The sequence below is a fragment of the Eurosta solidaginis genome, chromosome 5 (genome assembly GCF_040869045.1).
Source record: "Eurosta solidaginis isolate ZX-2024a chromosome 5, ASM4086904v1, whole genome shotgun sequence".
Lineage (NCBI taxonomy): Eukaryota > Metazoa > Arthropoda > Insecta > Diptera > Tephritidae > Eurosta > Eurosta solidaginis.
Genome location: NC_090323.1, coordinates 242,153,896 through 242,177,424, shown reverse-complemented (window position 1 = coordinate 242,177,424; position 23,529 = coordinate 242,153,896). Strand labels below are relative to the sequence as shown.

The window sequence follows — 23,529 nt, the reverse complement described above, 5'->3', positions numbered from 1 at the left end:
TTAAAATTCTTAAACAAAAGTTTTATTTTTTGGTATTTTTGCATGTATAAGCTAATATTTGTGCACTAAGGAAATTTAATTCTTCAATATATTTTTTATGCTAAGGTAATCCTGGGATGTGTTTGTACAATATGGCTATCAAATGGAAGCTGTTATGAGTACTTTGATACGGGGAATTTTTCGTACCCCTGGGTGACTAGGGTCTCGATATATAGGCCAAAAAGTGGACCCGGCTACCCCTAGACAGTGTTTACACAGTATGGATATCAAATGAAAGCTGTTGATGAGTGCTTTAGTAAAAGGTAGTTTTCATACCTATTGGTGACTAGGGTCTCGATATATAGGCCAAAACGTGAACCTGGCTACCCCTAGAATGTGTTTATACAATATGGATAACAAATGAAAGCTGTTGATGAGTGCTTTAATAGAGGGTAATTTGCATACCCCTGGGTGACTAGGGTCTCGAGATATAGGCCAAAACGTGGGCCCGTGTACCCCTAGACAGAGTTCATACAATATGGATATCAAATGAAAGCTGTTGATGACTGCCTTATTAAAGGGTAGTTTTCATACCTATTGGTGACTATGGTCTCGAGATATAGGCCAAAACATGGACCCGGATACCCCTAGAATGTGTGAAATAAAGACATGAATTAATAATACCCACATACCAATTTTCATACGTACTATTCGATTTGCCTGAAATTTGGTATATACATTTTCCTATATTATTATTTACGACCCTTTTTTCCGGGAAGTAGACCAGAGACGGACTGGGACTGGAACAAAATAGATACCACCCTCTGGGACTGGGAATAAGGGATGAAGAAGAATGGAAGAACTTGAGAGAAGAGAAAAGAGGGAAGGAGGAGACTGAGAAAGAGATAGAGTGGGAAGAAGATAGAGATAGATGAAGCGAAAAAGACAGAGGGAGGAGTGAATAAAAGGATTAAGAAAAAGTGAAGAGGGGGGAGGGCAGAGTTTGATGGAAAAAGCTTATTAAAATGTAAGCAGATATACCAAATTTAGGGCAGAACAATGTCTGCCTGGTCTGCTGGTAATAATATAAAATTGGAATGGGTCCAAAAGCAATTTTTGCTTTTTGCTTTAAATCATTTGCCCTGGGATCCATCAAGGAATCTACTGCCCTACTGCAGCCGGTTAAAACTTTTACAGCTGCCTTCACTACAGAGCCGTAGGGAGATGCTTGGCGTTTTATTCATGGTAAAACTATTAAGAGGGATGATAAACAGTCCATTTCTGCTTGGCGAGATGACGCTTAATGTCTCGTTTAGGCCCTCTCGGTATTTCCAACCGCTATATTTAATTACATGTAGATCGAATTTTCAAATGCATGAACCTCTTCGTTGTCTGTGTCAATATTTCAATAATCACTGCAATACAAAAATATATACTCACTGCCTTGAACTCATAACTACTTCAAAATTAACATGTTAAACTAAATCTGTTACCAGCTGCAGTTACTTTGGGCGGGTGGCTTGGAATCACGTCCTTTCCAACCTCCCACACATCGCAGCCCTACTCATTGTGTGTTAAATATACATCAGCTGCTCGAAATCCGTGTAATTTATTCTATAATCCGTAATTATATTTAGTCTGATTAATTGTAAAATTTGTAGACTAATAAAATAAAAAATATAAAAAATAATAATAAATAACAAGTATATTTGTTACAAGTAGATAACTCTACAGCCGCCCTAGTAGAAGGAACCTTGACTTCATCAGCGCAGGGCACGAACACAAAACGTGCTAAACCTGCAGCTCGCACTTCCTTCATCATATGTTACTGACGAGACCAAATTTATAAGCATGTGGCGACAGAAGGCAGTGTCCAGTTATTATGCCTATCGTGAGCCTTAAGTCTTCCCCCTTTAGTTGGTCATACTCCGTAGGTCTAATGTCGTAAGATTTGCACTTTCAACGCTTTTTCTTCGTGATGGGTCATATGTAACTCCTGGCTCCTTATAACTTCTCCTAAATAGACTGGGACGTCTAGCGTTGTTATTGTTGTTGTTGTTGTTGTAGCGACACTCTCCGGAGTTTTTGGGGAGTGTTATCGATTTGATGGTCCTTTATGGATATAGATCCGGTACGTCCCGGTAACAAGCACCATTGAGGTACTAGCCTGACCATCTCGGGAACGATTTAATATGATCACATTTAACCTTCTAAAAAACGCTTCAACTACGCAATATTATCATGGCGGAACCATACTGGTGGTCGAAGGAAATCATCTATTTGGTACTTTTTTGAGCTGCTTTGCCACTACAACTTCTGCCGTAGTACGTTCTTGTTGCTTAATTGCCGCGTCACAACGAACGTTTTATACAAATGCGTTCAAACGCAATCTTATGCATGATGAGTAGATTGCACGTATTTTTATGGAGAACGTCAGATAGCGCCATCTGAGCTACAAAAGTTGACAATCGTCAACTTTTGCTACGTGTAAAACATAAGAAGAAGAATCCGACATTTACTTTGGCTATGAGTGCTTTCACACTTTACAAGTGAAATTATTCTTCCCAGTCTTTGGTACTTTTTTAACTTTTTTCACAATAAAAAACCTGCATATTAACAAAAGAATAGCAAAATATGTTAGCAAAGATTTTTCTTGAACAGTGGGAATATTTATAACAGTGCTTCGAGCATATTGTATCTGAATGGACAAGTCGGAATATGTTTCATCTGATAAGCCTGAAGTACTGCTTATTTTTACGAATGCAACATGTTGCGTGATTGTGGCCATACTATGGCCATAAAGCAGATTGCGTTGAATGCGCCTATATGAAAAAGTTCATAGTGACGCCGCCATAAGCGATTTCATCTCAAACCGCTTAGCCATCTCAACTATATTACCTTGTGTCGTTGCTTCCTATCATCATCATCTTTAAGTAGCACTTAACCGCCTAAGCGATTTTGGCCGTTTGTCCCCTCTCGTCAGCTTTCAAACTGCGGTGTCGACTGAAATACTTTCTTGGCTGGAGCGTCTTCGTCCTTTCGCATAACATGACCTAGCCAGCGAAGCCTTTGAAAGTTTATTCGCTGCACTCTCACCATATCTGCGTAAAGCCATACAGCTCATCATTATCGATAGTCGCCGTCGGCATCACGGACAGGACTATAAATATTCCGGAGGACTTTTTTCTCGAACACTCCAAGAGAAATGTCATTTTCTCTCGACACCGTCCATGATTCTAAGCCATACATCAGGCGAGGTATGATGAGCGACTTGTAATGCGTGATTTTTATTCGTCGAGAGAGGACTTAACTTTTCGAACTCAGTTCAAAGTAGCACTTGTTGGACAGAGTTTATCTCCATTAAGTTCTAAATTTAAATTGTTGTTGCGGTTGATGCTGTTTCCCTAATAGACGAAATCCTTCAAAATCTCGAATTTATATCCGTCAACAGTGGCCAATAATATCAATATCATCAGAATACACCAATAATTGTAAGCTCTTATAATAGATTATACAATCGCAGTTTAGTTCTGCTGCTAGAATTATCTTCTCCATCATTATGTTAAAGAAAACGCACGAAGGGAGTATTCTTGTCTGAACCCTCGTTTGGTTTCGAACAGCTCGGAGAAGTCCCTCCCAATCCTTATGGAGCTCAATATCATTTGGAATAGCTTTATTAACTTCGCAGGGAATTGAAACTCAGACATAGCAGCATACAAGCAGCTTATTTCGCACTGTGAAATGCTGCTTTAAAGTCGACGAAAAGATGGTGAGTGTTGATTTTTTTATCGGGAGTCTTCGCCGGGATCTGGAGCATCGTAAAGATCTGGCCGATAGTGGATTTACCAGGTCTGAATCCGCAATGATAAGGTCCAATCAATTTGTTGACCATGGGCTTCCGTCTTTCGCACAATTTAAGCAAGCTGGTTCCGCGTTAATTGGCGCGGTTTGCGGGATTGCTGCAGTTCCAATCTGAATGCATGATTATCCGACCATATTTTGCTCTTTACCAACTCTTCGCCTCCGTATTTGCACAGCTCGGCGGGTATTCCGTCATTACATGGGATATTGCCGTTTTCACTTCGTCATAGTCGGGTGCAGGTACGTGTTTACCATCATCGGCCATTGGAGTATCGGGTTCGTCTTCTCCTTCGCTAGCTAGCAGTGAGGAGAAGTCTTCCTTCCACAACTTAAGCACACTCTGTACGTCAGTTATCAGGTTGTTGTTGTTGTTGTTGTAGAAGTGCTTCGCCCCACCTAACAGCTGCGACCGATCACAAATTGTCATCAATGTCCTCTAACGGGAGTCCAAGAAAATTTGCTGTTTCAACAGGGGTGGACCATAATGAAAGGGGTGTTAGAGGCGTTGGTTCCACATTACAATTAAAGAGATGGTTGGTGTCATGTGGGGACACATTGCAAGCGGGGCATACATTTGGTATGTCGGGGTTGATTGTGGATAGGTAAGAGTTTAACATGTTACAGTATCCAGAGCGAAGTTGAGCTAGAGTGACTCGCGTTTTCCTGATGAGTATGCGTTCCTCTTCCGCAAATTTTGGGTACTGTTCTTTGAGTACTGGATTCACCGGGCAATTCCTGGCATAAACGTCCGACGCCTGTTTGTTGAGTTCACCAAGGACCTGCTTGTGTTTTTTTGCTTCATACGGCTAAGTTCTCAGGTGCCGTCTTTCCTCAAAATGCTTACGGAGATGACTCCTTAAGCCCCTAGGCGGTGTTGGCTCATCAATCAGATGTCTGTTGGGATGCCCAGATTTCTGGGTATTCAACAGGAACTATTTGGTTAGCATCTCATTTCTCTCCCTGATGGGGACTATTCTCGCCTCATTATGTAGATGGTGTTCTGGGGATTCTGAGAGCAGTATTTAGGCAGGCCTGTAGCTTCTTCCAGTGGGTAATTTTTAGGCTTGGCGACCATATAGGGGACGCGTAGCACGCAATCGGCTGGCCATTTGCTTTGTATGTGGTAATGAGCGTTTCTTTGTCTTTTCCCCAAGTACTGCCAGCAAGGGATTTGAGGATTTTATTACGGCTTTGGATTTTCGGAACAATTGCGGCTGCGTGCTCACCAAAATGTAGTTCCAGATCAAACGTCACACCCAAGATTTTGGGGTGTATGACAGTCGGTAGCGTAGTGCCATCGACGTGGATGTTCAAAATGGCCGACATTTGGGACGTCCATGTTGTAAATAAGGTCGCGGAGGATTTAGTCGGTGATAATGCCAGGTTTCGCGAGGCGAAAAAACTGGAAAGATCAGGGAGGTAGCCGTTTATTCTGTTGCAAAGTTCATCGATCTGTGGGCCCGGGCCTGTCCATTATTGTGCAGTCATCGGCTTAGGAAACGATAGTAACTCCTTCTGGTGGCGAAGGTAGCTTAGATATGTAGAAATTAAACAAAAGTGGTGATAGGACATCACCCTGTGGCACCCCTTGTATAATTCTTCTTGGTTTTGATGTTTCATTTCTAAATTGCACCGATGCCTGCCGACCACCCAGATAATTTGCGGTCTACCTTTTAAGACATGGGGGAAGGGTAGACCCTTCCAGATCTTGTAGTAACGTGCCATGGTTGACCGTATCAAAAGCTTTTGATAAGTCTAGCGCAACGAGTACTGTTCTATGGTGGGTGTTTTGATTTAAACCGCAATTTATCTGTGTGCTAATGGCATTTAGCGCGGTGGTGGTGCTATGGAGTTTTCTAAAGCCATGTTGATGACAGGCTAGTTGTAAATTTGCTTTGAAATAGGGGAGCAAAATGGCTTCAAGCGCCTTGGCTACTGGCGATTGGAGAGATATCGGGCGATATTACTCTCCTATGTTAACTGGTTTCCCAGGCTTTAGTAGCGGGACCACCTTGGTCATTTTCCATTTTTCGGGAATGACAAAGGTGGAAAGGGACAGGTTGAAGACAAGTGCTAAATATTTGAAACCCTCTTTTCCTAGGCTTTTAAGCATCGGCATAGCTATGCCATCTGCGCCCACTACTTTAGATGGTTTAGCTTGACCGATGGCATCCTCAACTTTTTTGGCGGTGATGGTAATTGGGGACGCGCTAAATTTATGTTTATGTGCGTATCTGTTGGCCCTCCGTCTAACTTTGTCAACCGTAGAATGTATTATATATTGTCGGCAAAAAGCTCTCGCGCAGTTTTTCGCATACGACAGCAGTTTATCGCCAAAGGCGATAGGGACTTTACGGTGGACTAAAGCTTACCCAAACCGGCAGAGAGGGTACAACTACTTAGATGATCCTCCCATTTCGCCCGCTTGTGTTCATCCACAAGCAATCTGATGCGTTGGTTTATATCCCTTATTTGGGGGTCGCCGGGATCGAGCTGTCTTATAAGGTCACGTTCTCTCGGTAAATTTGTGGCCTCCTTCAGAAAATGAGGCCGAATTTCCGTAATTCTTCCGGCGAGAATAAAGCGAGCCGAGGCGGATTCAATGACCTTGCGGAAAGCACACTCCCCTTGGTGAGCATCAGTCGGGATAGGGAGGGCAGCAAAGCGGCTGTCTGTAGAGGATTTGTATCCATCCCACTTTCCTTTTGTAAAGTTTATGAAAGTGCGTTTTTCGGTGACGATGAAAGTGCTTTTTTCTGTGACTGCCAGTTGACGCAGTTTACGAGTCCTGCGCTCACGATTGATATATCTGGGGAACCGTGACAGCTTCCTACCATACGAGTGGGGGCGTCTCCGTTTATTGTGCAGAACGTCGCGTCTTCTATTTGATCCGCCAACATCTCACCCCTGCTGTCCGCCTGTAAATTTGAATGCCATAGGTCGTGATGGGCATTGAAATCGCCTAAGATAATACGATTATCGCCAATGAGTAAGGCGCTAATATTAGGGCGGTATCCACTGGGGCAGCAGGTGGCAGAAGGGATGTAGATGTTGATGATTTCTAGGTTTGCATCGCCTCACCGGACATATAAGCCGTGACGTTCTAGGACACTGTCTCTGTCAGGACCGAGGTCAGGAGACGGACCCGAATTGGGTTCGATACCTTCCCGGAGCAGGAGTATGGCGCAGTCCCACTGCTATGGTCTGATGTATCATGCTCAGAGCCCAATATTATATCAATATATATATATAGACCGCTACCTTCGTTAGCCACCTTCAGACTACTCTATTGTAAACAAAAAATGGACTCGCCTCTATCGTTAGCATCTTCCTCTTCCAAATCGCACCTATGATCCAACAGTCTCTTGAACTCTTCTGGTGGGCCATGTAGCAGGATGCTAGGATAAAGGACGGTTCTTTTCTATTTTCCCCTCTAACGGGAGTCCAAGTAAACTAACATATTTATTAGGTTTGGACCATAGGGATGCTGCTGTTTGAAGCGTAGGTTCCACATTACAATGGAAAATATGGCTGGTTTCACATCGCATGGTGACACATCGCATGTAGGGCATTCCATACATCTGAGTAGATTCTGAACAAGTAAGAGTATAACCTATTATTACAGTATCTAGAACGAAGTTAAGCCTGAGTGACTCGTGTCTCCCTTGGTTATCTGCTTCCTTCTTCTTTTGCAATTGGATCAAAAGCCTGCGCAGGCAAGTGCCGAATCTAAGTGCAACAATCCTAAAATAGGGCCGAAATTATAGCGAAATAGCCTCGAAATGATAACAAAATTGTGCTGAAATGGTCCTTGGTTAGTATCGGTATCCAAATAGACCCAAGGGGTTGTGTAGCGCAACCCTCTCAATGAGTTGCCAGCGCAATATATAACTTCTCCAACCCAATTGTCAACCTCACCTACCACCGGCGAATCCTGTTTCATTAACAGACGAGGCTCTGGCGACCCCAAGCTCCTCATGGAACTAGGGGGTGGGGAGGGAGAGATGGCCTGAAGGTTTAATGTGCCTAATTGAACCCGATATGCACCCGAAACGATAATAAGATTGCGCCAGAATGGTCCCGAAATGTTTAGAAGAAAAAAGACGGAAAATCCGGAGATCGTTCCAAATAATATCGAAAAGATACCGCTAATATCCCGAAAAAAATTGGAAAAAGATTGCGAGCACAATCACGCTACCTTCTTCAATTAATCGCGAAATAAGTACGAAAATTGGGAAATTTTTTTGAAATGATTCGAAGGTAGTCCCGACTAATCGTTAAACAATTCTGAAACTATACCGGAATACTCACTTAATCATCCTAAAACGTGAAATAAAATATTCGTTTTCTATTTGCTAATCATAGGAATTCAAAGTTAGCCATGACTTCAATGAAATGTTTATGTAATCCGCATTTTTACGCCTTCGAATATAAGTTGGGTTTTTACAGCCAGCCTTTCAAATCTAATAGTCATGCACAACCCGCTTTTATGTAAGTAGCTCATGTGAAAATTCTTCCAAGGAATCGATTGTAGAAACGAGATTATCGTAATAGAATAGATGGTATATATATAAATAGAATACCATACTATTCTGCCGATAGCTCGAAGACGCCAGAGGGGATTGGATCTGGAGTCGTTGGACCCAGAGCCAAGATATCAACACCCCTGGGAGCATACCCGAGCATATTTCAAGCAGAGGTTTTCGCCATAGCCAGTGCGCTAACCTGAATTTCAGCGCGAATACTCCAATGAAACAATTGCCATACTCAGTGACAGTCAGGCCGCCCTCAAGGCGATCTCGGCGTCTGAAATAAAATCAGCACTGGTCCTTGAGTGCGATGAAAAGCTAAATCAACTAGGAGCACACAACGAACTACTGTTGGCCTGGGTTCCTGGCCACAGGGAAGTTGAGGGTAATGAGCAGGTGGACAGCCTGGCCAGAGAGGCAGCAACGACACGACACCCCTGCGGGTTAGGGGGTCAGAATATACCCGCGGTAGGTATGCCTGTCGTAAGAGGTGACTAAAATACCCGATTCAAGGGGCTGTGTAGCGCAACACTTCAGGTTGCCAGCGCAATATATAGCTTCCCCAAACACAATTGTCAACCTCACTTATCCGAGGCGAATCCTGTATCACTAACAGACGAGGCTCTGGTGACCCCAAGCACCTCATGGAACTTGGGGGTGGGGATGGAGGGATGGCCTGAAGGTTTAATGTGGCCATATAAATCGTTCACGAGATGGTCGGGCTAGCACCTTAATGGTGCTCTGTTACCGGAGCGTACCGGATCTCTATCCGGCAAAGGACCATCACATCGATAACACAAAGCCTTCGGGGAGAAACCTTATCGCTGCAACAACATTGGTCCTGAGCAGTTCCTGCCAGTAGGCCCGCAGGAAATAAGAGGGCACCTAATAGAGGAAGAAAGGGAAAAGAGGGAAGAACACTGGCGCCAGGCCTGAGACAATCTAAATTACTGTTAGGGGGTTACAACACAACTCGATATAGGGCATTAATAGGCCTCTCGAAAGATAACCTAATCCTAACAGCTATTCGTACAGGACACTGTAGACCGAACAGTCACATGTTGTTGTTGTTGTTGTTGTTGTTGCGATTAGTTACTCCCCGAAGGCTTTGGGGGAGTGTTATCGATGTGATGGTCCTTTGTCGGATACAGATCCAATACGCTCCGGTAACACAGCACCATTAAGGTGCTGGCCCGACCATCTCGGGAACGATTTATATGGCCACATTAAACCTTCAGGCCATCCCTCCCTCCCCACCCCCAAGTTCCATGAGGAGCTTGGGGTCGCCAGAGCCTCGTCTGTTAGTGAAACGGGATTCGCCGCTCGAAGGTGAGGTTGACAATTGGGTTGGAGAAGCTATATATTGCGCTACACAACCCCTTGAATCCCCCGAACAGTCACATGTAAAAGGTGGGTATAATATCGAGCAACACATGCCGATTTTGTGATCGATCAGCAGAGACGGCGGACCATGTACTCCTGGAGTGTGACGCAATCTCAAGACGTAGGACTAAGTTTATGGGCTCACCATGATCAGAGCATTCTCACATCAAATCCCTCAAGCCAGGTGAACTGCTAGGGTTCATCAAAGATGAGGGCACAATGGACCAATGGTCGCAGTGCGATCCTCAATTATTATCTATCTATCGCAATAGATCAACAGTGTTTACCTTGGCAGCAGAAATTATTTCTTTTGCTATTTTCATTGGCATATGTTCCACTGATCTGACCAAGTGAATGGGTTGGCATTTTGCTATGTCTTCGATTGTCTTAAAGCCCGCACTATAAAGCTGCTTAGCCCGATTCTGAAAGGGACAAGTTTTATTCCGGATTTATAATACAGTTAAATAAGATGTTTTACATACTATTTTAACGGCTGGCAAATCAAGCAATGCTTCCAATTCCATCGTGCCACAGCGATCTAATTTTGAACCAATACGCTCAAAAAGTGATTTGTAACACCAAAATTCTTCCAGCTGCTCGCAAAGGCGAACTATTGCACTAGCAGCTACAATGGATTGATTAATAAGTGTCTGCAGCGTGCCTCGTTCCACCTTATATTGTACTGCTAACGAAGGCACAGGTTTCACATTTAAAATATCAAGTAAAATTAATGCCTTATAAAGGCGATTCAATTTCAATTCGAGTGGTCCTTGTACAGATAACGTTTTTGCCATTTTCACAGCACTTGCCTCTGTGAAACCGAGTAATTTGAATAGATCTTGCGTTGTAGCATCGAGTGACATATATGTTCGGTAGAGAATAGAAGCGTCGGCTGAAAATAGCTCATCACCTTTTACGTTCGAGTTGAAGCTAACTACAAGATACAGCAGATGAGCGTAGTTTGTTAATATCAAATGCTTTTGCGAAAATTTCAGTTCGTTGTAAATGGCATAGGTTCTATTATAATCGATGCCTGCTTTAAAGGCAGCTCGTCCTATATTTGTGAGTTGGAAACGGGTTGATTTGCTAATGAAGAGTCGACGCCGTTCTTGTGACGACGAAGCGGATGTAGTTTTATTCCTAACATCCTGCGTTGTTAGTATGCTTGAAATATTTGGCGTTACAGCTGCGGGCAATGAGCACAATTCAAGAACTTTATGTTTGAACATTTCTCGTATAAGTTTAAGGACCATTTCTTCTGTTGAAAGTTGTAGTTCCGTCGCTTGTACAGCAAGTAGGGTACTAGCGACTAGACGATACAAATCTGAGCGACAAGTGGCAATTTCTAAACCGATCGCACTTAGAATTAGACTCTGAAAATAAAGGTGTTTACGGATTTTTAAAAGTTAAATTCACATAAATAAATAATAAAGAAGTAAATAAAATATTGCGAAGTTTTAATATTTATTAACAAGAGCTTAGACGTCTTGAAATAGCTCTGAAAAATTGCCACAGCTGATAGGTGCAGGTGCATAAGAAATATGGAAACAAGACAGACGCTTTTCACCTACTTGGGAGAGGTTTTAAGATATCAGTGAGTTAACTTTCCACAAAAGCGCAATGGCGGTAAATGCGGGTCAGTGAGAAAAAGGCCGAGGAAATAATGCCCGCGGGCGCTATTTCCTTTTTTTTGAAAATGATATAATTGACAATAAAAACAAAACAAAATAAAATCAATAGTAATAAAACCCATTTTATCATTCTGTTTTGTTCATACCGTTATTTGGTTTTACATATCATTGGGTTTTCTTAAATTTAATTTAGTTTTGTTTATTTTATTTATTTATATTTATTAGGGTGGGTCAAATTTATTGTTACAAATGCAGTTTATGAATCTATGTGTTGCCCATGGGACCATGGGACCATAGGTCTGAAATGAATTTCGAGCCTCTCTAATTTTGTTGAAAATATTTTTTTTTTTTTTAATTTTTATTATTATTTTTGTTAGAAAATATTTTGGGCTATTTAAAAATTGAATTTGCAATATGGAAAAGTAAAATATTCGTCGCTATAGGGCGCTTTCCTACTATTTTTCGCATTTTATCGCTTCTTTTTTGGGAAAATCAACGAATTTGTTACAAAAATCGACGAATATTTTACTTTTCCATATTGCAAATTCAATTTTTAAATAACCCAAAATATTCTCTAAAAAAATAATAAAAATTTCTAAAAAAAATATTTTCTAATAAAATTAGGGAGGCTCAATTCATTTCAGGAAACTGGATGTCACCTGAAGTTCCCCCCCCCCATTACAATTTGACCCGCCCTAATATTTATATTTCATTTTAGTTTTTGTTATATCTTTCGCAGTTCCCGAAATGATCTATACAACCAGCTTTGGCAGTTGTCTAAATGTTTCCTTTCTTCTATTCTAATCATGGTTCAATTATATGGTTGGCTCATCTTATCAGCTGATTTTATTTATTTCATTGCGTGGTCGACGGGATTGTCAAAAGGAGATGGCACATACAAAAACTCCCAAGTTTTATGTTTCCATTCCATACCATACGCACCAACACAAATACACAGATTTTGACAATTTGAACAGACATATTTTGTTATTGTACAGATGAGCCAACCATATAGTTGAACCATGATTCTAATTTAAAAATTTTTTCAAGTATATTTCTAAGTAATGGTAATTACTGTGAGGAGTTTCGGAAGCACTTTAGTGAGAGCAAAAATCGCCTCCGTATATGGGCGTGGTCAGAATTTCATGTCCACCTGAGTGGACATTGGTAGACAAGGTGGTCAATTTAAAAGGCACTAAGGTCTAAAAAATGTCGAGAAGAGATAAACAATTGTAAGATCATAAATGCAACCATGTCAACTAATGTAACAGAATAAGCAAAAAATACAACCATGGGAATTAATTAATAGAATAAGCAAAAATACATCACTGTAGAGGAAGAAAAGAGAAGTTGGTGGACTTCCGGTTCATTATTGGATTGACGACTGAAGAATAAAGAATTAAGATAATTAATCCGGACATTTCTGCTGTTTTATTAACCATCGAAGCTAGAAGTTACATCTCAGGTGCGGGGTCGAACCTCGCGCACAATTATAAACAACTATTTTGTGAAATGGATGCTCGAGAGAACATTGTCAAGTTTTAACTGAAAATAGTGTGGATTTCCCTCCTACTGCCAATATTATACAATTACGCAGATTACTGCAAAATATAGTTGGCGTGGGAGATAATAGCTCCGCAAATACGATGAATACCACTCCGAACACGAATATATTGGAGAACATTCCGGAACATTCCGTTTCTCTTGATGCCTCTGCCGCCACTGCCGTTACAGCCGTTCATACTGCCGACACTGCCATTCCAACCGCCTCTACTACCGATGTTTTGGTTGAATTCAATTCAACACCTGCCGTTCACGATGTTTTTGCTGCCGCCACTGCCGCCGCTACTGTCTGCTCTGCCGCCACTGCCGTTCCAACTGCCTCTACTACCCATGTTCTGGTTGAATTCAATTCAACACCTGCCGTTCACGATGTTTTTGCTGCCGCCGCTACCGTCTGCTCTGCCGCCACTGCCGTTCCAACTGCCTCTACTACCCACGTTATGGTTGAATTCAATTCAACACCTGCTGTTCACGATGTTTTTGCTGCGCCCCATCAAACTCTGCCCCAATTGACGTAAGAGCCACGACCAAAAGTGTGAATGACGAACTGGTGGCGCTACGAAAACGTATGGAAATGTTAAAATTAATGATGGAAATCGACGAGTTAAGAGCTAGTACTGGGGTACAACAGCAACGTAGACTGGATTTTGCCGATATAGAGCATGCTATTCCCAAGTTCAGTGGTGATGATATATCAGTGACGGTGGAACATTTTCTTCAAGACTTCGAAGAAGTAATGGAGTCGTCAAGAGTAGACGAACGATTTAAATTGCTGGCTTTTCGTCACTGCCTGGTGGGAACAGCCAAAGTTTCCCTTACCACCACCAAAGCGTTAAGCTATGCCGAGTTAAAAAAGGCCCTTACGACGGAATTTGACATGCTGATACAGAGGAACGAAGTTTATAAGATGTTGGCAAGGCGCAAGTGGGACAAAAAGAGCGAGTCATTACATTCCTACGTTCCATTGATGCAGGCAATAGGAAAACGGGCAAACATATGCGAAACAGAAATCATCGATTTCATAATAGACGGCATAATACAGGCCAAAACTCTTGATGAGTTGAAGGTATTAGTGTGCCATTTTCAAAGAAGATATTTCATAGTAGAACCAGACTAATATTTGTTAGGAATTAAGTTATACTGTATCGGGGTCGATTACAGTGTCAGGTTGGCCGAGCTGTGGCTCTGAGCACAAATAGCGAATTGTATTAGATTAGGTATTAGATTTAGATTAGGTATTAGATGAAGAAATGTACGATAGTGCAGATAGAAATTAAGTTATAATGTATCAAGGTCAATACAGTGCGAGCTGTAACTCTGAACAAAAATAGCGAATTGTATCAGATTAAGAAATGTATGACAGTAAAAATAGAAATTAAGATAATGTATCGAGGTCGATGCAGTTTCAGGCTGGCCGAGTTGTAAGATCATAAATGCAACCATGTCCACTAATGTAACAGAATAAGCAAAAAATACAACCATGGGAACTATTTAATAGAATAAGCAAAAATACATCACTGTAGAGGAAGAAAAGAGAAGATGGTGGACTTCCGGTTCATTATTGGATTGACGACTGAAGAATAAAGAATTAAGATAATTACGTTTCTGCTGTTTTATTAACCATCGAAGCTAGAAGTTACACAATTGAAATAATTTTACAACCAAATTCATTTTTATTAGAGAAAAATAAAAATTTTAATAGTATTCATCAGGGTTGGGCCTGTAAACTGTTTACATTGTTTACAGCAATTGTTTACATGTAAACAATGTAATTGTTTACAAGCTAATTGTTTACGTAAACAATTAATTTTTGTAAACAATTCATTTTTTTGCTTTTTTATGAGTCAAAAACAATCTACTACTAATTAAGCATTTTCACTATTTTGCAAACAGTTTTCCAAGCTTGTAAAAAAATAATTTAAAAAAATACTCTTTAATATTTAGTATTTTAATATTTTTTATTCATTTCACTGTCCGATTCTTCATTGTTTTGGTCAATTTTCATTTTATAATAAATAAAAAGTAACTTTTTGGACCTTTCAAATCGATGTTTGACTTGACAGTTTACAATATAAGTTGAAATGACATTTGCTGGTAAATGTTTACAATTGTTTACATTATTTACAATAGTTTACAATGAAAGTGTAAACAATCCAAAAAAAGGTTGTAAACGCCCAACCCTGGTATTCATCAAAACAGTAGGAATTTCGACGAATGCAGAGGTGGGCATTTCGTGTAACAAAAGTATGTTTTTTGTTTGCATCCTTTCATTATACAACGAACTGCATTAATCCGTGAAAAATCGAACTTTGGTAAATGACCGCTTTGATCATAACGCGTATCAATCGGTGGTTGGTAGAAATACTTCAATCTCTTCGACGTCGTTTACTTGCATTTTGAGAACATTGAGGGTATGTGCATGATATTTTGAAAAGAGTATAGCCAATCTTTTTCTGAAAGCAAATAAATCCACTTGATTGAAGCACCAAAACCAAGCTTGTTTAATTTACAATTAAAATTTCAGTGGAGGACCCCTGCTACTCAACAAAATCATAGGCATTCCACTTTTTCCAGCAAGGCTCACCACGTATATACTGCATTATTCCCAGGCGCTCTTTAAATTGTATAATCTGTTCATCAACACAAAGGATTTCCTCCAGCTCTTGCTCCAATAACCGTTTCCGAATAAATGCAAGTGTGTTCACATCCCATAAGAACGATTGCATGTCATGTTGTTAGCAAATAATGGTAGTGCTGAACTTCCGAATTTTCCCTGGGCTAGTTGGTCGAAAGTTTGATTATTTCTAGTGAAGTTGGATGCACTTCAAAAAATTGAGTCGGCAACGTCGGATACTCCTATAGGCATCTGAACAGGTGAGTAAAATTAAAATCAGCAATTCGATCACTACTGCGGGAGTGTCTCAATTGAATGTCACATTAATTTGCCGCTTCCGCTTCTGGGGAAAAATACTAATAATACTAATACTAATACTCTCACGGAAAAATACTAATTTTGTGGAACATTCTCTCCGCTCCTTATTGAGGATAGTGTTGAAAAAGATGATTTTCAAATGCTGGACTCAGCTCTCGTTCCATTTCACTTTCCTCACAACTCATATAGTCACATCCCACCTCTTCATCTCCTTCATAACGTTTCCTAGTTAGCGCTGTGAAAACAATTTCATCATTATCCTACTCATCGTCGAAATCAGAGAAATAATTTAGAACGTCAAACATCTCGTTTTCTGTCAACACTTTGTGCCTACCCATCATAACTTTTGCCTACAAAGTAATATTATCTTCCCTTAAATCACAAGTGTCCATTATAAAGGACATAAGGTTGTAAATCTCTAGAAAAAAAAAAATTAAGGCACGATAATCTCCGAAGAGATTTTAGGCCGAGCTTCTTTTCCAATTTGCGTCGTGCTCCTTTTTAATTTTTCCTACAAATTGGCAGGGCGGGACCTACTTGTTTTATGCCGACTCCGAACGGCATCTGCGAAGCAGATGAGTTTTCACTGAGAGCTTTTCATGGCAGAAATACATTCGAAGTGCTTGCCAAACACTGCCGAGGGGCGACCCCACTTAGAAAAATTGTCTTCTAATTGAAAAACCTTATTTTTAAATTTGGTTGTTGCTTTGCCCGGGGTGTGAACCCATGGCATTCGGTGTGGTAGGGGGAGCACGCTACCATCACACCACGGTGGCCTCTCTAGAAAACTCACCTGAATTCCAATCATCTCCCACTTACAACCGTTGAAAGAGAAAATTTCGAGCTAAAAATATTGCTGACACAAGTAAATATAAAAACTTTGTATGATGAAGAATTAAAGAACAACATATCAAATATAATATTTCAACCTTCGTTCACAAAAGCCTGCACAATACCGACAAAATTTTAAAGCAATTAGCGGGAATATTATTTTTATACTCGCAATAAATCGCTAGGACCATTTTCACTGAAAATAATGCCTAAACGTTTTAAATTCAAAATAACTGTCACTTCACAGTCATGTCCACTGCAGTGGACATCAATAGCGAAAGGGTTAAGAAAAAATTTATCATAACAATAATAACGATAAAAATAATTATTGTTAGGCCTTGTGCTCAATCTTGCATGTCAGTAGGCCGATATAACAACAAAAAATTATTTTATTTAATTTTAATTTGTTTTACTTTATTTGTTTTATTTTATTTGTGTTATATATTACTAGCAGACCCGGCATTGTTCTGCCCTAAATTTGATCTATCTGCATACATTTTAATAAGCTTTTTCCGTCTAACTCTGCCCTCCCCCCTCTTCACTTTTTCTAAATCCTTTTATTCACTCCTCTCTGAGTTTTTTCGTTTCATCTATCTCTATCTTCGTCTCACTCTATCTCTTTCTCAGTCTCCTTCTCCTTCCCTCTTTTCTGTTATCTCAAGTTCTTCTCATTCTTAGTCATCCCTTATTGCCAGTACAAGAGGGCGGTATCTATTTTGTTCCAGCCCCATTCCGATTCCCACTCCGAGTCTCAGTCCCAGTCCGTCTCTGGTCTAGTTCCCAGAAAAAAGGATCGTAAATACTAATATAGGCAAATTTATATACCAAATTTCAGGCAAATCGAATAGTACGTATGTATGTGGGTATTTTCAATTCATGTCTTTATTTCGGCTTCGCGAGAATATTTATCAGTATTGCCACGTTGATGCGACTAAATCGAATATCGCAATGAAAATTACTTTAAAGCTCTCAGCAACAGCTTTCATTTGATATCCATATTACACACACATTCTAGGGGTATGCAGGTCCACGTTTTGGCCTATATCTCGAGACCATAGTCACTAATAGGTATGAAAACTACCCTGTACTAAAGCACATATCAAAAGCTTCAATTTGATACGCATAATGTAAAAACACATCCTAGTGTTACCCTGATCCACGTTATGGCCTATATTTTGAGACCCTAGTCACCAATAGGTATGAAAACTACCCTGTACTAAAGCACTCATGTTACTAATAGGTATGAAAACTACCCTGTACTAAAGCACATATCAAAAGCTTCAATTTGATACGCATAATGTAAAAACACATCCTAGTGTTACCCTGATCCACGTTATGGCCTATATTTTGAGACCCTAGTCACCAATAGGTATGAAACTTACCCTGTACTAAAGCACTCATCAACAGCTTTCATTTGTTATCCATATTGTAAAACACATTCCAGGGGTACCCGGGTCCACGTTTTGGCCTATATCTCGAGACACTAGTCACCCAGGGGTACGAAAAATTTCCCTTATCAAAGTACTCATAAACAGCTTCCATTTGATAGTCATATTGTACAAACAAATCCCAGGATTACCTTAGCATAAAAAATATATTAAAGAATTAAATTTCCTTAGTGCACAAATATTAGCATATACATGCAAAAATACCAAAAAATAAAACGTTTGTTTAAGAATTTTAAGGAAATGTTCAATATTTTTAACGAAAGCGTATTTTTCAAGAGATGTTTGCATTCTTAACCATTTATGTTGCATTAACTTGGCAACAACGTATAAATATGTATGTACATCAATAGGGCCGTTCCATTGGTTTATGGAGCTCTGGCTCTGGCTCAAATCTCATTGGAGCGATCTGGATCAACTTTATGAGAACTGGCAGCACTAATATAAAACATCTGTTTTGTTGAAAATAAGAGGAAACGTACACAAAATTTTAAGATACTGATAGAATTATTAACATTTAAATAGTTCCGCACGTAAGCAAACTATTTATTTTCCTTACATCATCTTCAAGTTGTTTACTCTTTCAGTGTTTTTGCTTTTAAATATGGCGAATTCTTTTATGTATACACAAATGTACACATATTTAGTTCAGTGCTACAATGGCTCAACTATATGGTTGGCTCATCTCACCAGCTGATTTTATTTTTTTCATTTCACTGTAGTAGGGATTGTCAGAAGGAGATGGCAAACTTAAAATGAAACCAACGAATTTACAACATTTTCTTACTACATACAAATGCTGCTAAGTTTTATGTTTTCATTCCATTCCATTCGTCTAACAGCAACACTCTGATTTTGATAATGTGAACAAATGTATGTTGTTGCTGTAGAGATGAACCAACCACATAGTTCAGCCATGAGTGCTACCAACTCAAAAGTGGTTAGCTGTCAAAAAATCTACTACAGAAAACCAAACGAACAGAACTGCTATACGGATCAGAAATTGAACCAGATAAATAGCAGGATCACAACGTTGTTGTTGCATTTGCATGTTAAATTTCTATCCGTATCTCGCTCAAGTCTCAATGGAACGTAACTAATATGTCAAGCTGATATGATATGAAAATACATACATTCATCCATACATATAAATATACTCCCGAAGTTAAATAACGCAGCGAATGCTATGTGTCGCCTCACTCAAAAGCAATTTGCGCGCACAGTTGACACCGAACAACCACACACACGGATTTTTTGGTAAAAATGTTACTTTTGTTTAAACAATTTGACTGATATAAGAAAGGAATCAAGTATTTTTTTTTTATGCAGAGCGAAGGTAAATATTTCAAGGTTTTTCTGAAAAGCAGACTTTTTTAAATCCATCCATCCTTTTATGAGTTATAGCTGTGTAAACAAAAATTTTATGATTTTTTACTACATTTTGGCAATTTGCCACGCCGCTATAATATATACCTTCAAATTATATTAACTGTACCATCTCACGTAGCTAAGCTTTCAAATGCAAAAACCCGTTATAAAATCGGAGCATTCTGTGTGAACTTATGTGCGTACATGGCATTTAGCGACTTTACTTTATAAGATTTATAGATTATTAAGCCTGAATCCAGTTTCGGTTTTTACTATTATTATTATTATATCTTAATTATGTGACTGGTTCGGTTCCGCTTCCGTTTTCTGTTCCCGTTCTGTTTCTGGTTTCGGCTCCGCTTTTTCAGATTCAATTTCGTTCCAGGTCTTGCTTACAGTTTTGGTTTCGGTTCAGTTTTGGTTTTTGTTGCAGTTTCATTTCCCGTTGTTTTTACGTTTTCGTTTCTTGTTTTGGTTACGGTTTCAGTTCCGGGGTTTCTCCTTTCCTTCCTTTGCTGACATTTTTTTCCTCTCTTCTTCCTTTTATCCTTTCTTTTTCTTTCTAATATATTCATCATAATGATCCACCCTATCCCTCTCCTCTCTATTCTGTTTAGGATTTACTTCCCATTTTTCTACCCCTTTCCCTTTCTAATTTATTTATTCTTCGGTTTGTTTTCTGATTTCATTCACTTCCACTTACTTATTTAGTTCTTATTGCTATCCTATCAATTCAACCTTGTACACAAGTTGTTTTTGTTGTTGAAATGACGATAAGGACACTCCCCGAAGTTTTTGGGGAGTGTTTTCAATGTTGATTGGCGGATATAGATCTGGTACGTTTCAGTAACAAAGCACCATTAGGGTACTACTAGCCAGAGCATCTCAGGAACGAGTAATATGACCACATTAAACCTTCTAGGCATATATTTGCTTGAATGAATGTTAAAATAACATATTTTTTGCTTCTCCTGTAAAATTTTAAATTTGTTGGTTAGGGTCTATGTGAATTAAGCTAGCGATTGACATCTACACTTCCATTCTGGATTCCGCCATACCGTGGACAAAGATGTTTACTCATCAAAAAATGTCCCTATGACTTTAATTAAGTTTTCCTACAATTTAAACGACTTCTACTTGCATCCGGTTTCCTATTTCAAAATGCAATTTGAGCTTTCTTAAATTTAACAGACTATACAAAAATCAAATTTTTTTCGAGAAACATTAAAACAAAGCTACCTGTATATACCTGTAATCCAATAGCGTCTTCATAATGCAATGAAGATATAGCTTTGTCCATCGGCGAGGAGAGCATATCACCAACACGTACGTTATCACGGCTAGTTGTAATTAGAAAGCTTTCACCCGCCTCACCCATACCAGCACGACCAGCACGCCCTACCATTTGTTTATAGCGACATAGCGTAATGAACTCTGAGCCTACATACGGGGCACGTATAATAACACGCTTTGCGGGTAAATTAACTCCAGCAGCTAAAGTAGATGTACAGCAGATCACGCTTAAAACACCAAAACGATATGCAGTCTCAATAAATTTGCGCTCATCAATGGTAAGTCCGGAATGATGGTAAGCGATGCCGTAAGGTATAGTCTTCGCTAGAACGTCCCCAAGAACGCCACATACCTTATCTAATGCGTCCATTAAATCGTCCTTTTCGCGCTTTCTATGTTCCCTAAATTTACTGTAAGGTTAGGTAAGTTATGTAATATTTCAATTTTAAATAGAAGTATGTATAGTACATACTTGGGTAATATACGGCTCAAAAGCAAGGCAACATTTTCGCAATTCTTCCTTGACGGACAGAATATAAGTACACAATTTTCGGGAGCGCATTCTGCTACCAATCCAGCTAAGTGATCCGGATCACAACGTGCAATGACGTCATTGTACTGAAATTTATAAACAGAAATAAGCGTATGTTTGCATTTGAATGAATAAATCTTACATTATAATCTACATTACGATTATAAACAAACACTTCTTCTAGAGTTTTTCCAGCGGTCTTGATCTCCAATATATCATTGCCACATTTTATATACTCTCTTAACTCAACAGGTCGAAAGCTACGTGTATATACGTCTGCTTTCAAAAAATTGGAGACTTCTTGTAGATTCCCTATAGTTGCACTCATACCCACAATTTGAATATTTGCTGAAAATAAATAAATCAGCTCAGTTTTAAATAAACCTTACAAAATCTATGGAAGAGCCTTACCATCAATAAACATAATCTTGGTGAGCAATACTTCCAAAGTGGCACCACGACCTTTTTCACCTATCAGGTGCAGTTCGTCGACGACAACCAAACCAATTTCATCCGCTCGTTGTGTTTCGATTAAACTATCTATTAAAACTGCTCCTTTCTCAATCGATGCAATGAATATACTTTTACGTTTTCTTCTTTTCACAGGTGGGCACTTTCCCTTCCCGGCAGTGTATTCATCTACGATGAAATCCATGGCTATTGCAAATGGAGACATAGCGCACACCTAAAATGAAGTAATTAATTGCATCGTACGAATTTGATTAATATACATCTCTACATCGGAATGCGCAGGAGGAAATAGAGCCCGGGGGCTCTATTTCCTATTGGGAATTAAAACTTTGTATGTAGATTTTGCACATAACGTCCCAGCCAGCATTTTTTGAAAATCTTGATCAAAAAATATTCAAATATCATACCGCAAGATGATTAAAAACGTTCAAATTTAAAAGTATTTTCTATGCGAAAATTAATGTATTGTCGCACGGTGGGGTATTTGATCAATCTAGCTGGCCAATATTAAAACAGCAGTTATTTCTGTTCGAAAAGAGGTTGTCTCACTTCATTGTTATGAAAGGAAATATTTGACAGTAAATTCGCGGTATTCCGCGCGGAATTACTATGGATCGGGCCCCCAGTTTCGGATGGACCCGGGTCATTTTTTGGCATTACATGAGATATTTCAATATGGGTATCAAACCAAAATTATTTTACTCCGCATTTCCATTGACATTTTTAAGAAGGGTTGCCACTTAGGGTTGCCAACTCACCTTTTTTATATTTCTTTGTATATGCACTACCATCTCGAAAACGGCTTAACTGATTTGAATACAATTTTGTACATCGATATAAGCTGTATTTCTTTGCTAACTATTACAATTAAAACACTAGCTAGCTTACCGAATTGCATGGAAAGCAACAATAAAAAGTAATCGAGTTGAGTTGGCTAAGCGCTTTCAGTTGAAACCGCTTAGGTAATTGTCGACCTGATTGATAGTGTTGTATAGTGTTGCATATTCAAAAATAGGGTACTATTGTGAACGAGCGAATGAAATGAACATACGAATGTGCAGATAAACAAAAATAACAAAATAACAGCGTGGCGGCAGGGTGACATACATACAAACAAACACACGCATTTCATGTATTTTGTTTTTGTAATTCTCTGGTTGAGTGTCAAAAACATACTGCGCTAGAAGTAGAAATGTCATAGCAGCGAAAAAAAGTAACAATTAGATGATAAACCTCCACCATCTGTATGGCTTTGGCATAATGAAACTGTTTAGCTAGTTGAAGCGTTTTTTCCAAGCTCGCTTAAAAAAAACACCTATTTTAAGACTTTTCACCTAGATGTTGCCAATTTGGATGTTTTCACAAGGTTGCCACCTTTTGTCAATAAGGGTACCAGTCTCTTACAAAATTGTTCTCCACTCAAAAAATCGCGGGTATGCGCAGCCATTTTTGTTACTAAACTTTGAAACAAACACAAGCTTATGTATTGCCAAAAAAATTACTGACATGACATGCCATGAAAAAATATATATATTTTTGTTTGCAAGGCTTTTAAAAAAATTTAATATTGAAAAGTAGTAGTATTACACGTAGAATAGCTCAGTTAAAACATGCGGTATAAAGAATCCAACATATGAATTAAAAATACATTTACCTGTCCTAAAAGAAAATGTAATTAGATTTGATTAAGGCTAAACAAGTGAAGAAGTAT

The 23,529-nt window shown here is 39.3% G+C and overlaps 1 protein-coding gene across 1 annotated transcript in view; it reads right to left on the bottom strand.

Moving 5' to 3' along the window:
- mus301 (mutagen-sensitive 301) overlaps window positions 1–23,529 on the bottom strand; it is a 34,519-nt gene that overhangs the window by 2,978 nt on the left and 8,012 nt on the right. The window contains exons 3-8 of the mRNA XM_067789152.1: window positions 21,759–22,032; window positions 21,490–21,695; window positions 21,288–21,433; window positions 20,772–21,225; window positions 10,235–11,125; window positions 10,040–10,174 (exon numbers count right to left, since the gene is read on the bottom strand). Of these exons, the coding sequence (XP_067645253.1) occupies window positions 10,040–10,174; window positions 10,235–11,125; window positions 20,772–21,225; window positions 21,288–21,433; window positions 21,490–21,695; window positions 21,759–22,032 (2,106 nt within the window). The remainder of the gene's footprint in view (window positions 1–10,039; window positions 10,175–10,234; window positions 11,126–20,771; window positions 21,226–21,287; window positions 21,434–21,489; window positions 21,696–21,758; window positions 22,033–23,529) is intronic.